This window comes from Populus trichocarpa, chromosome 15 (assembly GCF_000002775.5).
Source record: "Populus trichocarpa isolate Nisqually-1 chromosome 15, P.trichocarpa_v4.1, whole genome shotgun sequence".
Taxonomy (NCBI): domain Eukaryota; kingdom Viridiplantae; phylum Streptophyta; class Magnoliopsida; order Malpighiales; family Salicaceae; genus Populus; species Populus trichocarpa.
Window position 1 is genome coordinate 1,504,181 of NC_037299.2, and position 17,263 is coordinate 1,521,443.

At 29.9% G+C, this 17,263-nt stretch overlaps 1 protein-coding gene and 1 long non-coding RNA gene across 4 annotated transcripts; both read right to left on the minus strand.

Moving 5' to 3' along the window:
* Positions 1–5,876: 5,876 nt before the first annotated feature.
* On the minus strand, positions 5,877–7,852 carry LOC112324357 (uncharacterized). Its single transcript, XM_024586717.2, has 3 exons — positions 7,306–7,852; positions 6,573–6,824; positions 5,877–6,387 (listed from the first exon to the last, which is right to left on the minus strand). Exons 1-3 carry the CDS (start codon positions 7,660–7,662, stop codon positions 6,109–6,111), a joined length of 888 nt encoding a protein of 295 aa, XP_024442485.1. The 5' UTR covers positions 7,663–7,852; the 3' UTR covers positions 5,877–6,108.
* Positions 7,853–12,001: 4,149 nt separating this feature from the next.
* Positions 12,002–13,975, minus strand: LOC112324320 (uncharacterized). Of its 3 annotated transcripts, XR_002978116.2 has the most exons (3): positions 13,743–13,975; positions 12,906–12,988; positions 12,002–12,536 (listed from the first exon to the last, which is right to left on the minus strand). It is a non-coding gene; the product is annotated as an uncharacterized LOC112324320 (long non-coding RNA). The 3 variants fall into 3 exon arrangements; XR_002978117.2 differs by lacking the exon at positions 12,906–12,988; XR_002978115.2 differs by having other exon boundaries at positions 12,002–12,988.
* Between the last annotated feature and the right edge of the window lie 3,288 nt (positions 13,976–17,263).

Sequence of the window (17,263 nt, forward strand, 5' to 3'; positions counted from 1 at the left end):
CAATTCAATCCCCCCCTAAAACAATATGTAATTAAGGGCTAATTTGGGTTTCAAATGGCCAAATCACATAAAATAAAAGTTCAAGGATTAAAGTGAATTTTTTTAAAAATACACTGCTCTAATCCATAGTAAATTATAAAAGAATGCACAACAATGTTAAAGGATGATGATTTTTTACTATATATATAATGTGCAAGATTCTTCCGGTCATATTTTGTGAGTCTTCAACAGCTTGATATCACAATTTGAAATCTCATTCCATGCTCAATTTGTTTTTTATTCAACAAACCGATTGCTCATTTCAATACGAGTACCTTTTAAAATGAAAATTTTTAACTAAACTATTCAAGTGTGTTTAAGAATGTGATTCAAACCGTGTTCCCTTAAATTTTAATTTTAATTTTATTTTTTTTGCTTAAAATAATTTTTTTATGTTTTCAGATTGTTTTGATGTGCTAATGTCAAAAATAATTTTTTTAAAATAAAAAAATAATTTATTTTGATATATTTCTAAAAAAAAACACTTTAAATTATCATCGTTATCACAATTCCAAACAAACTCTTCGTCATTGCTCATGAAGGAGAGGGATAGTACTAAAACTTATTTGAAAAAGTTTAACGAATGGATGCTGATATAATATTGAGTATAGGAGGCTTGTTTATCTTTGGGAATGACTTTATGCACTTACAAACAAAACTCTTTTTTTAATGTAAAAAAAGCCATAGAGAATCATATTAGGCAAAGAAAATAAATTAATGTGGCAAGATAAAAGAACTCACGCTTTTACCCACTTCCTTTGAACACTCCTAGAATAGAAATATTCACACCCGTCAAATAAAAAGATTTTATGCAATATCCTTTCGTCTTTATTTACTAATTATATTTGCAACCCTAAGGTATGTATGTTCCCGTCGTCCCTTCTCTTTCTCTCCTTTTAAATATCCTGTCCTGTATCAATTCTTGATTTGGGTTTTTCCTGTGGTAAAGGGCTTATGGCTGATCGCGAGTTCTATACATACCTTCTCAACTGCTGCTTTAATTTAATTTTTTGGGTACAGAAACTTTGTTACTTGCAAAGTTCTTAGATCTGATTATTGTATTTTCTTATTCATAAACTTGACTTCATACATTAAGAAACTTCAAAAATAAAAAAAGGGGAAAAAATCAGCTGAACAAGATGATCATCACTCTCACTCTACAGAAAAATAATATAAGAACACACGCAGAGAACAAAACAATATTTTATGAGTACTGGTGCCGATTCTTAACGTTGAATGCCAGCTGAACAAGCAAAGAAATCGCAACCCCCAGTTGTTCCCTTCATCCGAAACAACTAGTGATCAAGTGGGAAATCAAGACCATTTCCCCAAGAAAGAAAGAAAGAGAGCAAATTAAGCCGTCACCGCAGCAAAACAAGCCCAACAAATATTCCAAATTCTAGATGTTTCCATCCATATATATATAAGGCAGCCGCAGCAATCCTTTCTTTTGACAATTAAAAAAATAAAATTTTTTGGGCATATCCAAATAAATTGTATAATCCTTAGTGGATGAGTAACTAAAGTCATTCTATTATTTATATCTTGGACTCCACTTTAAAAAAATAAAAATAAAAGGATTTAGGTGAGATATATTACAATCTCTCTCTTTTGAAATGATTTTTTTATTACAATCTTTACCAACTTAATCTTATTATCCCTGGTAAGAAATATTTATGAACCTTTGCAGGAAGTATAATGTCGGGATAGCACAAAATCTTGACAATTAGCTCTATTATTTATTCTACATGGGATCAAGTGTATAGGAGGTTATCATGTTGGTTCGTCATTCTTGGGGTTATTAATGTGGAATAAAAAACAAATCAGTCCTGGATAAAAATGTGCTCACGTTTTCGATATTACAAAGATGTGACATGGGAAAATTAAAGTTTGAAGGGAGGGGCCCAAAAGTACAATAGAAAATTAGTGGATGTTACTAAAAAAAATAACATCCACTAATATTATGATAATAACATAATTTACCATTCAAGTTTGAAGGGAGGGGCCCAAAAGTACAGTAGTTTGAAGAAAACGCACCTTGTTTGAAAGCCTATTTTACCATTCAAGTTTGAAGGGAGGGGCCCAAAAGTACAGTAGTTTGAAGAAAACGCACCTTGTTTGAAAGCCTATTATTATCTTTGAAAGCCAACTAAACCCGTTGAAAGAAGAAGAAGAAAAGAACGAGGAGCCAAAAATTAAATAACCTAAATCCCCAATAAAAAGGCACTGCCTAAATAAAACGGCAGTACCTTCATTATATTTTAATAAAAAAAAATACTGATATTTTTATCTGCTAGTATTAAAAATAAATTTTTAAAAATAAAAAATTATTTTAATATATTTTAAATAAAAAAAACTTTTTAAAACAACCACACTAACAATTTTAAATAGTTATTAAGTATATTTATAAAACGGTACAATATATTTTTTAAAAGTATTTTTAATTAAAAATATATTTTATTAGTTTTTTTTAATCTTTACTTTAACTCATTAAAATAATTAAAAAACATCAAAAAATATTAATTTAATATTTTTAAATAAAAAACATTTAAAAAAATAAAAATAAAAGGTACGACATAAACAAATACTTCTGTCCGAAATACTCCCGTGTACAAATACCGAAATGCTCCTGTATAACGAACCCGTTCACTTTCATTAATTTCCTGTGGAGCCCTAAAACTTCGTGGCAACAGCACCACGCCACCACCGTCCTCTTTTTGACAAATCAAACACTTGAATGCTTTTTTATAAGTAGGCCTCCTCAATAACACCTCCTCTCACAAGCCAATATCAATTCAACACCCTCTCTCTAGTCTACACTCTCTATACTCTTTGCTCCTGCTTTTGCCTCAATTAGGTAAGGCATCCTGTCGATTTCTGATCTCACTTTGAACATTACTAATTGTCTTTTAATCGTTTCCTTTTTTTTTTAATTAGTTGAGTTATGGACGGCTACAGCAATCACCCGCCTGCCCAAGACTCCACCAATATCGGAGGCCAATCTTTGGCTCTTAAAGGAGGAGCTGCTGGGAGCCTCCTCTTTCTACTGACTTTCATAATCTACGTGTTCCTCAAGAAGTGCGACTCATGCACCATCATCTTCAAGGTGAGAGCTGATGATGCTTCCAGCAGGCCAGTGGAAGAAGCCTGAAACGAGGAGGTAGGATGTAATTATAACAAGCTCGCTTATACATATATATCAAAGGACTTCAAGGATGAAGTAAAGTGAAGTAATGCTTATGTTCCTTCATTTTCTGATATGAATAAATTTTATAGCATCAGCATGGGAACTTGTACAGCCAGGACTAGGCAGTTTGCTTAAATGAACAGTGTAATTTTCTTGTGTTCACATGAAAGTGAATCATTATACACTGTTTATGTTAATTGCATTAACTTCAACAGTGCAAAAAAAACAAGAAAATCTTGCTTTTCGTAGAAAAAAAAATGGGATTCAGTGAACAATATATCTTTTTTTTCTTTAACCAAACGACTACGCCGAAGCTGCACAGCCGGGCTCATATCTTCAAACTTGCTTTTTGTATGGTTGAACTGGTTTCTTTTAATAGAATGATGTGATCCTTTTGTCTCTTCTGTTTCATTAATTTGGAACTCTCTCTCTCTCTCGTTTCATTAATTTTTATTTAAGGTATGTTCCTGTTGTCTCTTCTGTTTCGTACAAATGATTGAATTGGTTATGTTCTAAACCTTTTATTTACTTTGATGTTTATATATTGCAGGAGGAGTACTGGTCTTCATCAAGGATCAACTTGTGAAGTAATGCTTATGTTCCTTTATTTTCTGATATGAATAAATTTTATAGCATCAGCATGGAAACTTGTACAGCCAGGACTAGGCAGTTTGCTAGCTGCAATATCTTCAAACTTGTTTTTTGTATGGTTGCACTGGTTTCTTTTAATAGAATGATGTGATCCTTTTGTCTTTTTAATATATATATATATATATATATATATATATATATATATATATATATATATATATATATATATATTTGGAACTCTCTCTCTCTCTCGTTTCATTAATTTTTATTTAAGGTATGTTCCTGTTGTCTCTTCTGTTTCTTACAAATGATTGAATTGGTCATGTTTCTTTTTATTAATAATTGGCAAAAATGAATATTTTTTAGGGACAAGTTAAGACTTTTTTGGGAAAAAAAAAGGAATGCAAATGTATGGTAATTATTCCTGTTTTATTTTTTATTTTTATCGTGGATGTATCGTATTTTTACCAGGGAGGATAGTTTCCATTCATTTTGAAGAAATACATATTAAATAAATAGAAGCTGGAATAAGGAGATACAAATCTGCAGAGACATGTAAATAAATAAATAAATAAATAAAAAGTAGGATTCCACACAGAAACAGAGATGCTCACATGCAACGCGCAACAATATGCAAAAAAGTCATGATACGCAATGCGGTGCTTTCCCTTGCAATGGGGCCTTCCTCTTTTCTCTATCTCTATCATTCTGGGGAATTTGCTGTCTTGGTCCATTGACTCGCAAAATCTACTAGGTAAACTCTAAGCTTAACCTGAAATAGCTAGGATCCTTAATTCGTTGAAATATATAAAAAATAAAATTTTATAATCAAAACATTAATTTTTAAGACTATAAAAATAAGCGTATCTCATAAATAATATTAATAAATAAGTGAATAATATTTCATGAGTATATAAACTTTTAATGCATTGTTTTAAATTCTAAATCATTTAGTTTACAATGGTAATGCTAATGTTGACTGAAGTTTTGACCATCGATTAATTAGTTTTCTCAAGATATATATATATAAAACAAAAAATAAGATACGCTTATTTTTTCTAGAAGAAAAAAATAAGAAATTATTAATTTCTCCAGCACTGCACATGGTTAATGAAGTTAGATTTCTAGAAGAAAAAAAAAATATAAAATAAAAGATATCAATTTTGTATTTTGGAAAAGATTAATATATATGTACAAGAAAAAAAAAATATACACAAATACGAGGGTACTATACCCAACAAAACAAGACAAAAAAAAACCCAAAATAGTCAAAAATCAAAAAAGGAAAAAACTGACAAAGACTTGATGCAAACATGATCCAAAGCCATATCCAAGCAGCAAGGGAAATTAACAAGAAACAACTAGCTAATCATGCCTACCCGTACTCATGCGTTAGTGTGTGTGTGTATATATAAACCTACATTATTTTATATTTAATTAATAAATTGAAATAACTCTAATAACTTAGGCTTGGATATGTCGCATCGCCTAGCTAACCGAAAAGTAATAGGTTGTGAAGAAACCGTGTCCCTTGTCTGGTGTTCCATCAATAGCATATCAAATCAACTATCTATTTTGACAATATTAATTTAAGTACTTTATCAGTCATCTATAACATCAATTGGATTGGACCGTAGCTAGCTATAAATTAAACACCACAAGAAACCAAAATATCATAGAATGTTGCTGATAAATGATTGAACTAGTCTAGACATAGTGAAGAAACCAACAAATTAACGTTGTGGTTGGATAAGTGGTTTGTCAAGTGTATGAAATATAAAAAAAATTATTTTTTAGTGGATCGATCTGGCTTCATCAAATTAATTGAGATTTAATAGGTTTTGAATACCAGTGTTTTTTTTAAAAAAATTAACATTGAAGAAAAACCAACATATATAAGCTCCCAAATCCCATTATTATTAGTATTATTATGAAAAAATCATAAGCAAAATGAGATTATTTAGCTGTATATGAAGGTTTCCGCAGGGATGTGGTTTATTTTCACAAGACAATGTCATCGAGAATATCATCTCAAAATGTCAATCTTGGCCAAACACAATTCACATTACAAAATTCCATATATGTCTACTGATGAAAATCCGTGTCATCTGTAACATGAATATAAACTGGACAAAATGGCATGTAATATGCTAAAGGGCAGTACTGATGGGAGACTATAAGAGCAGATAAAATTAAAAAAAAAAAACAAGAAGAAAGAAAAGATATCAGAATACAAAGTATTAAAGAAACCAAAACGATAATTGGTGTTGCTATTAGATGATTCTATAAAATCATGGCTGGCCAACAAGCACATCCCTGTAAGGAGTTGTTGCAGGAATATGTGCTGCTCTCGTTTCCGCTGCTGTCATTTTCCTTCTCCTCTCCTCTTCTAGGATGAGTGGTGAGTGACCCTCCCTATCTCGTATCAAACGCTCTTGAGCCCCTCCTCTCAATTTCTCTAACCGTAGTCCATCAATTTGCTGCATCTTGAACACCTTGACTACGTTTGCTAATCCCCCTATAAAAATCATTAGACTTCCATAGATGCCTGTCCAGACCCAAGTCTTGCCCTGCATTAATCAAGAAACTTTGCTGTGCGTTAAAAAGCTACCATGCAAAAGTACTCAAATATTCCAAGATTTTCTATTTAGATTGTGATGTTTAAACCATCGTTTTTTCTATCCAATTAGACTACTGCTATTTCCAAAACTCGAGCAGATTGCTTCAACTATAACTAAACAAATTTACAGCTTACCAATAGCCTTAGTCCATGATGGCCCCGTCCTGCTTGCTCATGAATATTGAGAATGGAACCAACCAAGAATAGCAAACTTCCCATTAAAAATGGGATGTGGACGCTCTGTTGCAATATTTGTACATGCCCATCAGCTCTCTCATATATCTGGCATGAGTTGTGTATGGATCCGAGCACCCACAAAGCCGGTCCAGCAATAAGCAAGTTTAGAGCATGCCTTTCCAATTTGAAGTGCCCATATCCCTTGTATTCCTGCAATTGTGGATTGCCTCAACATTCAAATTATTTGCAATATGTACTTAAAGCTTATAACTGTGTGCTCCTAAGAATACAGGATTTTAAGAGGAGACAGTGGAATGCTGTGGACTACATAGACCTTAATTTCATAACGAAGTTACAAAAAGCTTCTCTGTGAAAAGATGAATTCAAAGAGACTGAAAAGAGGCATCTTCACGTTGGGTAATTAATGTCTGGCCCAAAGGAATAAGTTTTGACATGCAAATAACCTAGCGAAATATAATGGGAAATATAATGGGACTTCTAATCGAGATTAGAGGCATAAGATAAATTAAATCATAGATTGATCCTACACCTTCAATTGGCGTAAATTGATCCTTTTTTTTTTATCTTATAATTATAAATATAACAATTCCTATACTAAATTGTACTAGAACTCAGATAATATCAATTTTTATGACACCACTAAACAAAGAAATTAATTAATATTTAGTACCTGAATAAAAAGAAAAAGAATACCCAAGAAAGAAAGCAAAGCCCCCGAGGCCTGAACCACAGGAACCGCAAACTCAACAAGTGCAAGCTGTGTATCAAACCCCATTAAAGGAAACCGATAATCAATCCCGGCTAGATGTGCAACAAGATCATGAAGATTAACCACCATGATAAGTAGGAGAGCTATAAGCAAAAGCACAAGACCTGACTTGGGTTCCTTTGACAATTCAGCCACAAACCCACCAACAAGCACAATAGCTGCAAACACACAGAGCCCTGCGTTCATATATTCTCCTCTATTTCTAGCTAGCCTTGGCCCGTACATTCTACTCTCTCTAGCTGATGCTAGTTTCACCATTGTCAACAAAATTTGTAGTGCTAGAAAGACACAAGAGATTCAAGAGTAGTAAAACATTAGAAATATTGAAGTATATTAATTTGAAAGTTTTGATCAAGATGGAATTAAATTGAGATGTGATCAAATAGCGTGAGAGAGAAGAGATGAGAAGATTGCTCAAGGTTGTGTGGAGTTGAGGGATACGTACGTGTCTTCCTGCATGAAATTTCACCAGAAGATTTCTCATTCTGGTGACAAGTAGCGATCTTGCCGAAAGGGAAAATGATTACTTTACACAAAACAAAACGTGGAGCTCTTTTTTTCCTCTGCTTTTAGTTAATGTGAAATCATAGAAGAAATATAAATACTATATCAGCTATAAATTAAAAGAGAAGGGTTTTATCGTAATTCTCCTCACAGAGCACTTGGAATTTTGATTTGTTTTTTTTTATTTTTTTTTCAATTTCATCATTTAATATGAATTTGATTAAAAATTAAATTTCATGATTTATTTTATTTATTTATTTATTAGATTATTCTAATCTCATGATACGAGAATTAATAATGCTTAACAGATTAATCTGAGTTAATTCAGGTTGTTTTTTTGTGTTTTTTTTAATTAATTTTTTTAAATTTTATCATTTAATATTCGGTCGATCGGGAATTGAACTTCATAATTTATTTTGATTTGCTTTTTATGAGAATATCTTGGTCTTAAAATCAAGATCACAAGTTTTGACATTTTAACCTGTTAAATCATATCATTTTTTTTCTTTCTAACATTATATATTGGTCTCATTATCTGGATCATGAGTTTTTTAACATTAGACTTGTCTTTTATTGGGTTGCCTCTGTCTCATGATCTGGGTCACGAGTTAACCTAATTGACTTATTTTTTCTCTTGTTTTTTCAATTGACCTTTCCCCCCAATTTCCCCTATTAATATTGTGTTTAATTGAGAATTATACTTCATGATTTGTTTTGGTTTGTTTTCAATTAAGTTATCATGATCTCACGACTCGGTAATAGTGCTTAACGGTTAACTCGGGTCAAGTGACTTATTTTTTATGTCATTTTTTCAATTAAGATTTTTACAATTTTCATCATTCAACATTACGTTTGACAAGAACGATTGAGAATCAAACTTTATAATTTGTTATGACTTTCTCTCTATTGTGTTATCTCAATCTCAAGACCAAAGTTGTGGATTTGACAAGTTAACCCAGGTAAAATGAAGTTTTTCTTATAAGGTTATCTTAGTCTGATGACCCAAGTTATGAGTTTGGTGGATTGACTCAAGTTGTTTTTTATGTTCTTTTTTTAATTGGTTTATTTTTTTAATCTCATCTGTTGCGGGGTGTGCCGCGACATCATCGGAGACGACAAAGCTTTATCGTGCCTCTTGATGAGGTGTTGTGTTGGAAAGGTTTTTGGATTTAATAATAAAATTATGATTAATATTCAGGAGTCGCCACATAGTATTATGATCACTGAAAATCTATGGTCTGCGAGAGTCTAGGTAAGGGACTAGTTGTGCAAGGGGAAGACGCATCACCCTCAGTGCACTCAACCTAAGTTAAGCTCCATTGTTGTTTGATTGTTTTTATAGGTCGAGTTTCTATTCATTAGTCTTTTCTAAGGTTAAAGACAGATCTCTCTTCATTAGAGAGTCTCTATCTTATCGGATCAAATCCTAACCATTCTACAGTTAAAATTTTAGCATCGCATGTATTTACACCTTGCATCTTTAATACCTCAGGTTGTACTTTATCGTGTAATTTTACACCTCACAGATATTAAAGTTTACGTATAGACCAAAAAACAATGATTGAAAAAGAGTTTTTGATATTTTAGCCAAACCCTAATGGATGATAATAAATTGGTTATGATATCCATTTTTTAAAAAAAAAAAACATGAAAAAGATGTAATTTTTTATGAAAATATCCTTGGAAAATATTTTAGGAATTGACCGTATGCACAAAAACAAAATATATATTTTTTGTTTTTTGTAAAGGGGAAATTAATTTAAAATTTTTATGGTTTTTTTTTTTGAAATTTTTTAGTTTTTTTAAAATTCTTTAGAAACAGTTCGTAGAAAATCAGGTATTTTAATATCAGATTTGAATGTTATAGTGTAAGCATATAACCAAATATTAAGCAAAATTGGTAGAAAAACATGCAAGAAAATCATAAAGTTTTAAATTTTTTTTGGATTTTTTAAAAATAGTGGGTGTGTGGGGGGGGGGGGGGGGGGTGGGGAGCCCAGCCAAGTTAGGTTGGGTCAATATCGCCCTAACAAATCTATTTTTTTTAGGTCTGGCCGGGCCAAAACGGGTCTAGCTTAGGCCTGTATGTTTGCTACCTGGCCTAGGAACCATGTTAATTAATATGCCTTTTGTATGCAGAATGTAAAGTTCTGCATGCAACGACCAATTTTACAGGCGAGGAGTGGGAGGAGAAGAGAAAGGAGAAGGAGACGACAATTTTACAGGCGAGGAGTGCGACCAATTTAATTAATATTAATTTTTTTTTTGGATTTTTTTGTTTTTTTAAGGTTAATTTTTCTTTCAATTATGCCCCTGTTTCAATCAATTAACTTGGTAAAATTAAATTTGGTCTCTTAAAATTCCAATATTCTTAATTGAGCTCTCAAACTTAATTTTTCACCAATTATGCCCTTAATAAAATTAATTTGACCCATTTAAAGTATAATTAAGTATTTGGACTTAATTAAATTATTCAATTGGACCTAAATTAATTCTTAAACATAATTAAAATTCAATTTGGCCTATGATTAAATCAAATTGGCCTATTAAAAATTTAATTATGTCTTTGAACTTAATTTTTATGCAAATTCATCCAATAATCTTTTAATTTGACCTTAAATTTGCATTGTTTTTCTCCATTTTTGGGTATAGTGGGGGTATAATTAGGCATTGAATTTCCTTCAAAATTACAGCTTGATATCCTAGCCTGTTTTCTTCATGTTGTTAGCCTTTATTTTATTTTTTTGATTTTTATTTTGAAAAAAAATGAATTTTGAGGAATAACCCAATATTAGGTTATGACATCATCCATCAATATCAAGCTGGTTAGGGATTGAAATTTATTTTTTTTTTATTTTTTTATGGGATTATCTCGATCTTATGAACTGGGTTGCAAGTTTGACATGTTAACCCATGTAATTTTTTAAGTCTTTTTTTTTTTCAATTTTATCTTTCAATATTAGGTTAATTGTTAAAGACTTAATAATTTATTTTGATTTGCTTTTCATAGGGTTATCATAATCTCATAACCTGGATCATGAATTTGACACGTTAACCTGAGTTGTCTAAGGTCAATCAAATATGTTGTTATTTCAATATTAAAAAAAATATCATCTTGAAATTTTGTTTAATCAAAATTTGTTTTTATAGGTTGTATGAGTTGTTTTTGGACTAGTAAAGCCAACCAAGTTATATCGGGTAAACCCTTACACGATTTAATTTTTTTTCTGCTAGGAAATATCCATTAGCAACATTTGAATATTTTTTTTATATTCAACAAAAAAATTAACTTGACTCGCAGTGTAGCATAAGTTAATCATCTAGTAATAAACTAAGAGAAAACACTATCTCACTAAAAAGATGGTGATTTTGTAATTATGTTTGGGATTTTGATTATTTTGGATATTATAGTAAGTGGTGTTAATATAGCGTTACAGTAGGGGTGATATAATTGTAAATTTTTGTTTTTATTTTATTTATTTAATTTTATTTCAAAAACAAGTTTTTCTTGAATTTTTTTTCTATTTATACTTAGTGTTTTGTTTTTTATTGTACACTTGATCTATTTATCATTATTTTTTATCTTTATTTTTTAAAAAAGTATTTTTAGTTTTTTTTCTTTATACTTTTTTTGAAAAAATATTATTGTTTATTTAAACAAAACGTGGAGCTCTTTCTCTCTGTTTTTTTTCCTCCTAGTGAAGTTGCGAAGTTTACATGTCTACATAAAACTCATCAATTAAATTATCAACAAATAATTTTAGATGTAAATAATAAATGTTAAATTTTTAACAATGAATTATTCATTACTAATTTGTTTAGCAACAAATCATTTATTGTTGAAATTCAATTATTAAATATATAAATTAACAACGAATATTTCATTACTAATAATCGTTGCTGATTAGCAATAGAAATTTTATTGCTAATTTATTGCTGATTTATTTAATGATTATTTTTTAAAACATGAATTTTTTAAATTATTTTTTCTATCTATTGAATTTTTTTTTAATTATTTGTGGTTATTTCAAAAATTATAGATAAATATATAAAAAACATAAATTAATACTAGAAATTATTTTATAAAAAATAATAAGTCAAATAAAAATAAATTTAAAAACGCATCAAAAAGTTATCTACATTTCACAGTATTCATAAACCTAAAACTGTCGAAACTGCTTTGTTTAGCAAAGCTTCTGGTTTCTAAAATGCATAATCCAAAAATCACAAGGAAGCCATTCTTGACCAGGGAATCCCAACACTGCCATATCCTTGCCCACCCAAAAAATCAACATATGATACGACTCAGCAATGCCATAACAAAACAGATGAAAAAAGATATATGATAGATTCAGGCAAGTTCCAATCTTTGGTTAGCTTTCCATACTTCTGCCTCATTCAACTGACAACCCTGCTCCAAATCTCTTTGAACTGATTGGGACCCTGTGTGGATCGTCTCTTAGCTGCTGATCATAGCTAAACCCCATTCCAGCAGCAAAAATAAATAAATTGAAATTCTATGCTATAATCATGGCCTTGAGAACTAGGGACACTCAGAATGCATCATTCAAAAAGTTAAGCAGAAGATTTGAGATGTTCCCTGACTTCTTGGTAAAGTTTCATATGATCTGTCAAATGTTAATTGGTGACTAGATGAGAAAATGCAAGAAATCAAACTGGTGTTGCAAGAAAAAACCCTGAATGAAAAGCTTTTGTCTCTGATAAAACAATGCAAATTCAAAAACCTATTAAAACAAATCCACACACAAATGCTTATTTGTTCAGTACCAAAACCCAGTTTCCTTCTTTCCAAAATCATTGACCTCAAAGACTTGGCCTAAGCATCCCTTGTTTTTAATCAACTCACCAAACCCAATATTTATGCCTTCAATGTCATGCTTCGTGGGTTAACTACCACATGGAAAAAGTATGATTTTTGTGTATAATTGGATTACAAGCTGAAGTCTTTAGGCCTAAAAGCAAATAATTTTACATACCCTTTTTTGGATTACATGTGGGTTAACTACCGCATGGCATCGTTCTTGTCTCCATTTGTATCAAATAATGAAAATCAACATACCTACGTACCAGTTAAAAAAAAACTTTTAAAAATTAATTAAACCGGAAAAAAAATCAAATTAACTGATTATAAAATCTAAAAAATTCTTATCCAGTTCAATTTTAATTTTAAAATTAATTCAACCAAAATTAAATCTAATATAAAAAAAGAGTTAAACTATTAATATTTTTATTAACCCAAAATCAAACTCATATTCCCACAATCTATCCCAGGAAAACTTTGTCCTTATCTCTCGTAGATTTCTATTATAATCCCAAATCAAAGCCAAAAGCATCCCCAATCTCTCTCTCTCTCTCTCTCTCTCGTCTATCTCTCAACTACTTGTATAGAAGAAGTTTAGCATCCAAAAGTAAACTTTCCAAACTTCATATGGAAGAAGTTGGGAAGCTTTGCTGGAAGCCGATTGTCATAGTTTTTACTATGGATTATGCACAAACTCTGCCATCCTTCTTATGACACATTACCTATATTTCTCCTTCAAAAAACAACACACATACACCCATCAAAACAAAAAATACCAAAACCCTGTAAAAAATCTCACTACTTAACCAAACAACAATGGAATCATCACAGAACCATGAAGATCAAGAACACTACATTAAAAATTAGCAACATTAGCATGTAATAACAACCATATTTAACAAATAATTTGCAATAGATCTACAAAATTATCCTATAAAATTAGTTAATAAAAGAATATATATTCTTTTTAAATTACAAACATAATCTCTAAAATATGAGTTTTTGATTATACCTGTTATTTTAATTTTTCACCTTGTTCTCTGCAAGATGGAATTTTTGGAAGCCTAAATTAACCGGAGAAGAAAGGAAAATGACGCATGAGATAGGTTTTTAGAGAAGGAATTGAAAGGGAGAGTGAGTTTGGTTTTTGGATAAGGAACAGAAAGGGGGATAAGACTTAATTAGGTTTCTGGAGCAGTAAAGAAAGGGACAGGGTTCTTCCGGAGAATCAAGAAATTTTGTTTGTGTGGGTTCTCTTTTGTTTTCAGGTATATGTATAGATGGACCAATAAATAATTAAAACGTAAATATTTTTTTTATATAAAAGTTAAAATTTAATTTTTTTTATCAGCAACCAACCATGTTAGTAATGAAAAATATATTAATATTCTTAATATATTAATTTATTTTTTAGTATTTGAATTTTCGTTACTAAATTCGTTGCTGATATTAAAAAATTAATATATATATATATAATTTGTTATTAATCTGTTACTAAAATTATATCTAAATTATTTTAATGCTAATGCTAATATCCAATGCTAATTATCCTCTTTTCTAGTAGGGTGTTGGTAAATTTTCAAGATGCTTTTAGTTATCGTGAAATGATAGAAAAAATATCAAAACTATATAATAAACCAAAAGTAAACGCTATTTCACTAAAAAGATGGTGATTTTGTAATTATATTTGGTATTTTAATTATTTTGGATATTGTAGTAAGTGGTGTTAATGTACGTAATGTTGATATAATTGTAAAATTTAGTTTTTATTTCATTTATTTTAGAAAATAAGTTTTTTTTATATATTTTTCTCTTTATACTTAGTATTTTATTTTTATCATTTTACACTTAATTTATTATCATTACTTTTTTCTACTTTGTTTTAATGTATTTTTAGTTTTTTCTTTCATTTTTTTTCAAAAAAATATTACTTTTTGTTCTTTCACTTGGTTTATTTATACTTTTTTTTTAATTTGTTCTTATCATTTATCATTTATAATTTTTTTATAATTGTTTTCTTTACTTTTTTTTTTCTAAAACATTATTTTACACATACTAAAAAAATAGTGTTTCATTGTAGAAATTGTAACATCGTTTGTTTCTGTTTTCCCGGTTACGTTAAAGATTAGCTTGAAATTTCATATATTTTTATTAATGCATATGGTCTTTATTATATTTTATATATGTAAGCATTGATTTTGTGATTCACAATTACATATTTTTTTTTACTTAATGTAAAATTAAAAAGCGTTAATAACACCTACACATTAATTCTTTTGCGTTAGAAAAAAAATTATTTGATCTACAGCTAACCGAGTTGAATAAACATGTTAATACTTTATTTTTTGTATTTATTGGCATAAATTGTTCAATATATTTAATTAAATACATGCATATGCTTTTTCATTTATAATCAATTTTTTTAAAAAAAGCTTGCATATTTATTTATTTTCAAAAAAGTTAATCAATCCACGACGAAGCACTGATAAAATAAATAGTATTTAGTTAAATGGATAAAAATAAAAAAAAAATTTATCTTTCAAATAGTTTTTGTCATTTATTTAGGATATCCCTTTAATCCTAAATATCTTGCTCTTTTATTTTGAATCAATAGCTAAATATGACGTTAATTAAAGCTACATGGGATAGTCTTTGTTAATTACACGTACGTATCACGTAGCATCATTGTACTCTAAAAAAAAAAAAAATTATATTTTAATCATGCAAAAATATTATTATCTAACATCAATAAAAAAAAATTATTTTTATCAGCAGAATCAATGATGTAGAAAGTAGAATTAATTTAATTTGGTAATGCAATTAGGAACCCGAAGGACTGATTTGAAACCCATCCCATTCGCAGCACCATTACATATATTTATTAACAAAATTTAAAATTAAAAGAAACTAAAAGGTGGGGTTTGAACAGTTCATTTTAACAGCACCATTAAATATGCTTTTGTATTTATTTGCTTATATTCGCAACCCTTATCTCTTTTCATTTTGATTCAAGGTATGTTCCCGTCGTCCCTTCTTTTCTCTCTTTTTAAATATCCTGGCTTGTATCAATTCTTGATTTGGGTTTTTCTTGATCAGCTTATGGCTGATCACGAGTTCTATACATGCCTTCTCAACTGCTGCTTTAATTTAATTTTTTGGGTACAAAAACTTTGTTACTTGCAAAGTTCTTAGATCGGATTATTGTATTTTCTTATTAATAAACTTGTCTTCATACATTAAGCAACTTCAAAGATAAAAAAAAAAGGAAAAAATCGGCTGAACCAGATGATCCCACTCCCAGAAAAATAATATAAGAACACATGCAGAGAACAAAACAATATTTTATGAGTACTGGTGCCGATTCTTAACGTTGAATGCCAGCTGAACCAGCATAGTAAATTCAAATCCACTGGTCTCATGACCCTAACTAAGCATGGAGGAAGGATTGAATTAATAGGAGTAAATTCAAATCGATATAATTTTATTTTTTAAAATTAAAATAATTTAATTTTAAAAAAGTTAAATTGTTTCTAGATTAAATTTTTAAATCAAATAAATTTTACCTAAGATAAGTTTAAATCCGTAGTAAGTGAAATTCATTGAACATATAAGTTTCCACAAAAAAAAAGGGTAAAAATATAAAGTTTACAAGCACTAATTAACACATGTTTATTGTTCCAGGTTGCTTGCTTGCTTGATTAGAAAGGACTTCTACATGCATGTAATGTAGGCTGTGGTTTTTGGCTAAAAAAAAAGAATCATGAAGCTCAAAGAGTGTTTCATGGTTTCAAAGACTAAGGACCACTATCAACAATTCGACTCTTGATGTCGTTCATCTTTTCTTTTGCCACTCTTATTTGATTTGCTGCTTTTTTTTTTCTTTTTGCTTTGCTAGGGTATACCCACTTTATCTTGGATGTCACTTTTTTTTTAGTGATTTGGGCATGCCCCCTAACATTTGAGTTTTCCTGAGCTCTTATGCCTTTTTTTGCCTTCTCACGGCTTTTTTGCTTTTCTCATTGAAATTTTCTCTTGCCCTCCATTGTGATGTGTGATCCTAGTAGGGATTTAAAAAAAAAAAATATTCAGGCTCAAAATAGGACCACAAGGGATGTACTTATTTCAGAACATGAAAGGAATAACAAAGATGGCTTTCCTCATTTCAAGAGCAAGCAGTTAAGATCAATAAACTTTGACCTCGTCCAGTGTGATGGTTTGGCCTTTGCAAAGATGCATTTCATAAGTCATGAGCAACGAGTTCACTACATACCATTATTCATACATTTAAAAACACATGATTCAAGAGTCATGGGGTAAGGGTGTTTATTCATTTCTTTTTTTTCTTTTTTTCAGTTTATAATTTAGTCACCTCAATGATGGAGTTGCTTGATTCACTTGTCATTCTACAAGTAGAATGTCAAAAATATCGTTTTTGAATAAACATCAAATTATTTTTGAAATCAAAATGCCAGATCAATTCTTCAAAACTCCAACGGAAACTAATTTTGGTAAAAGAGATTAATTGCATCTATG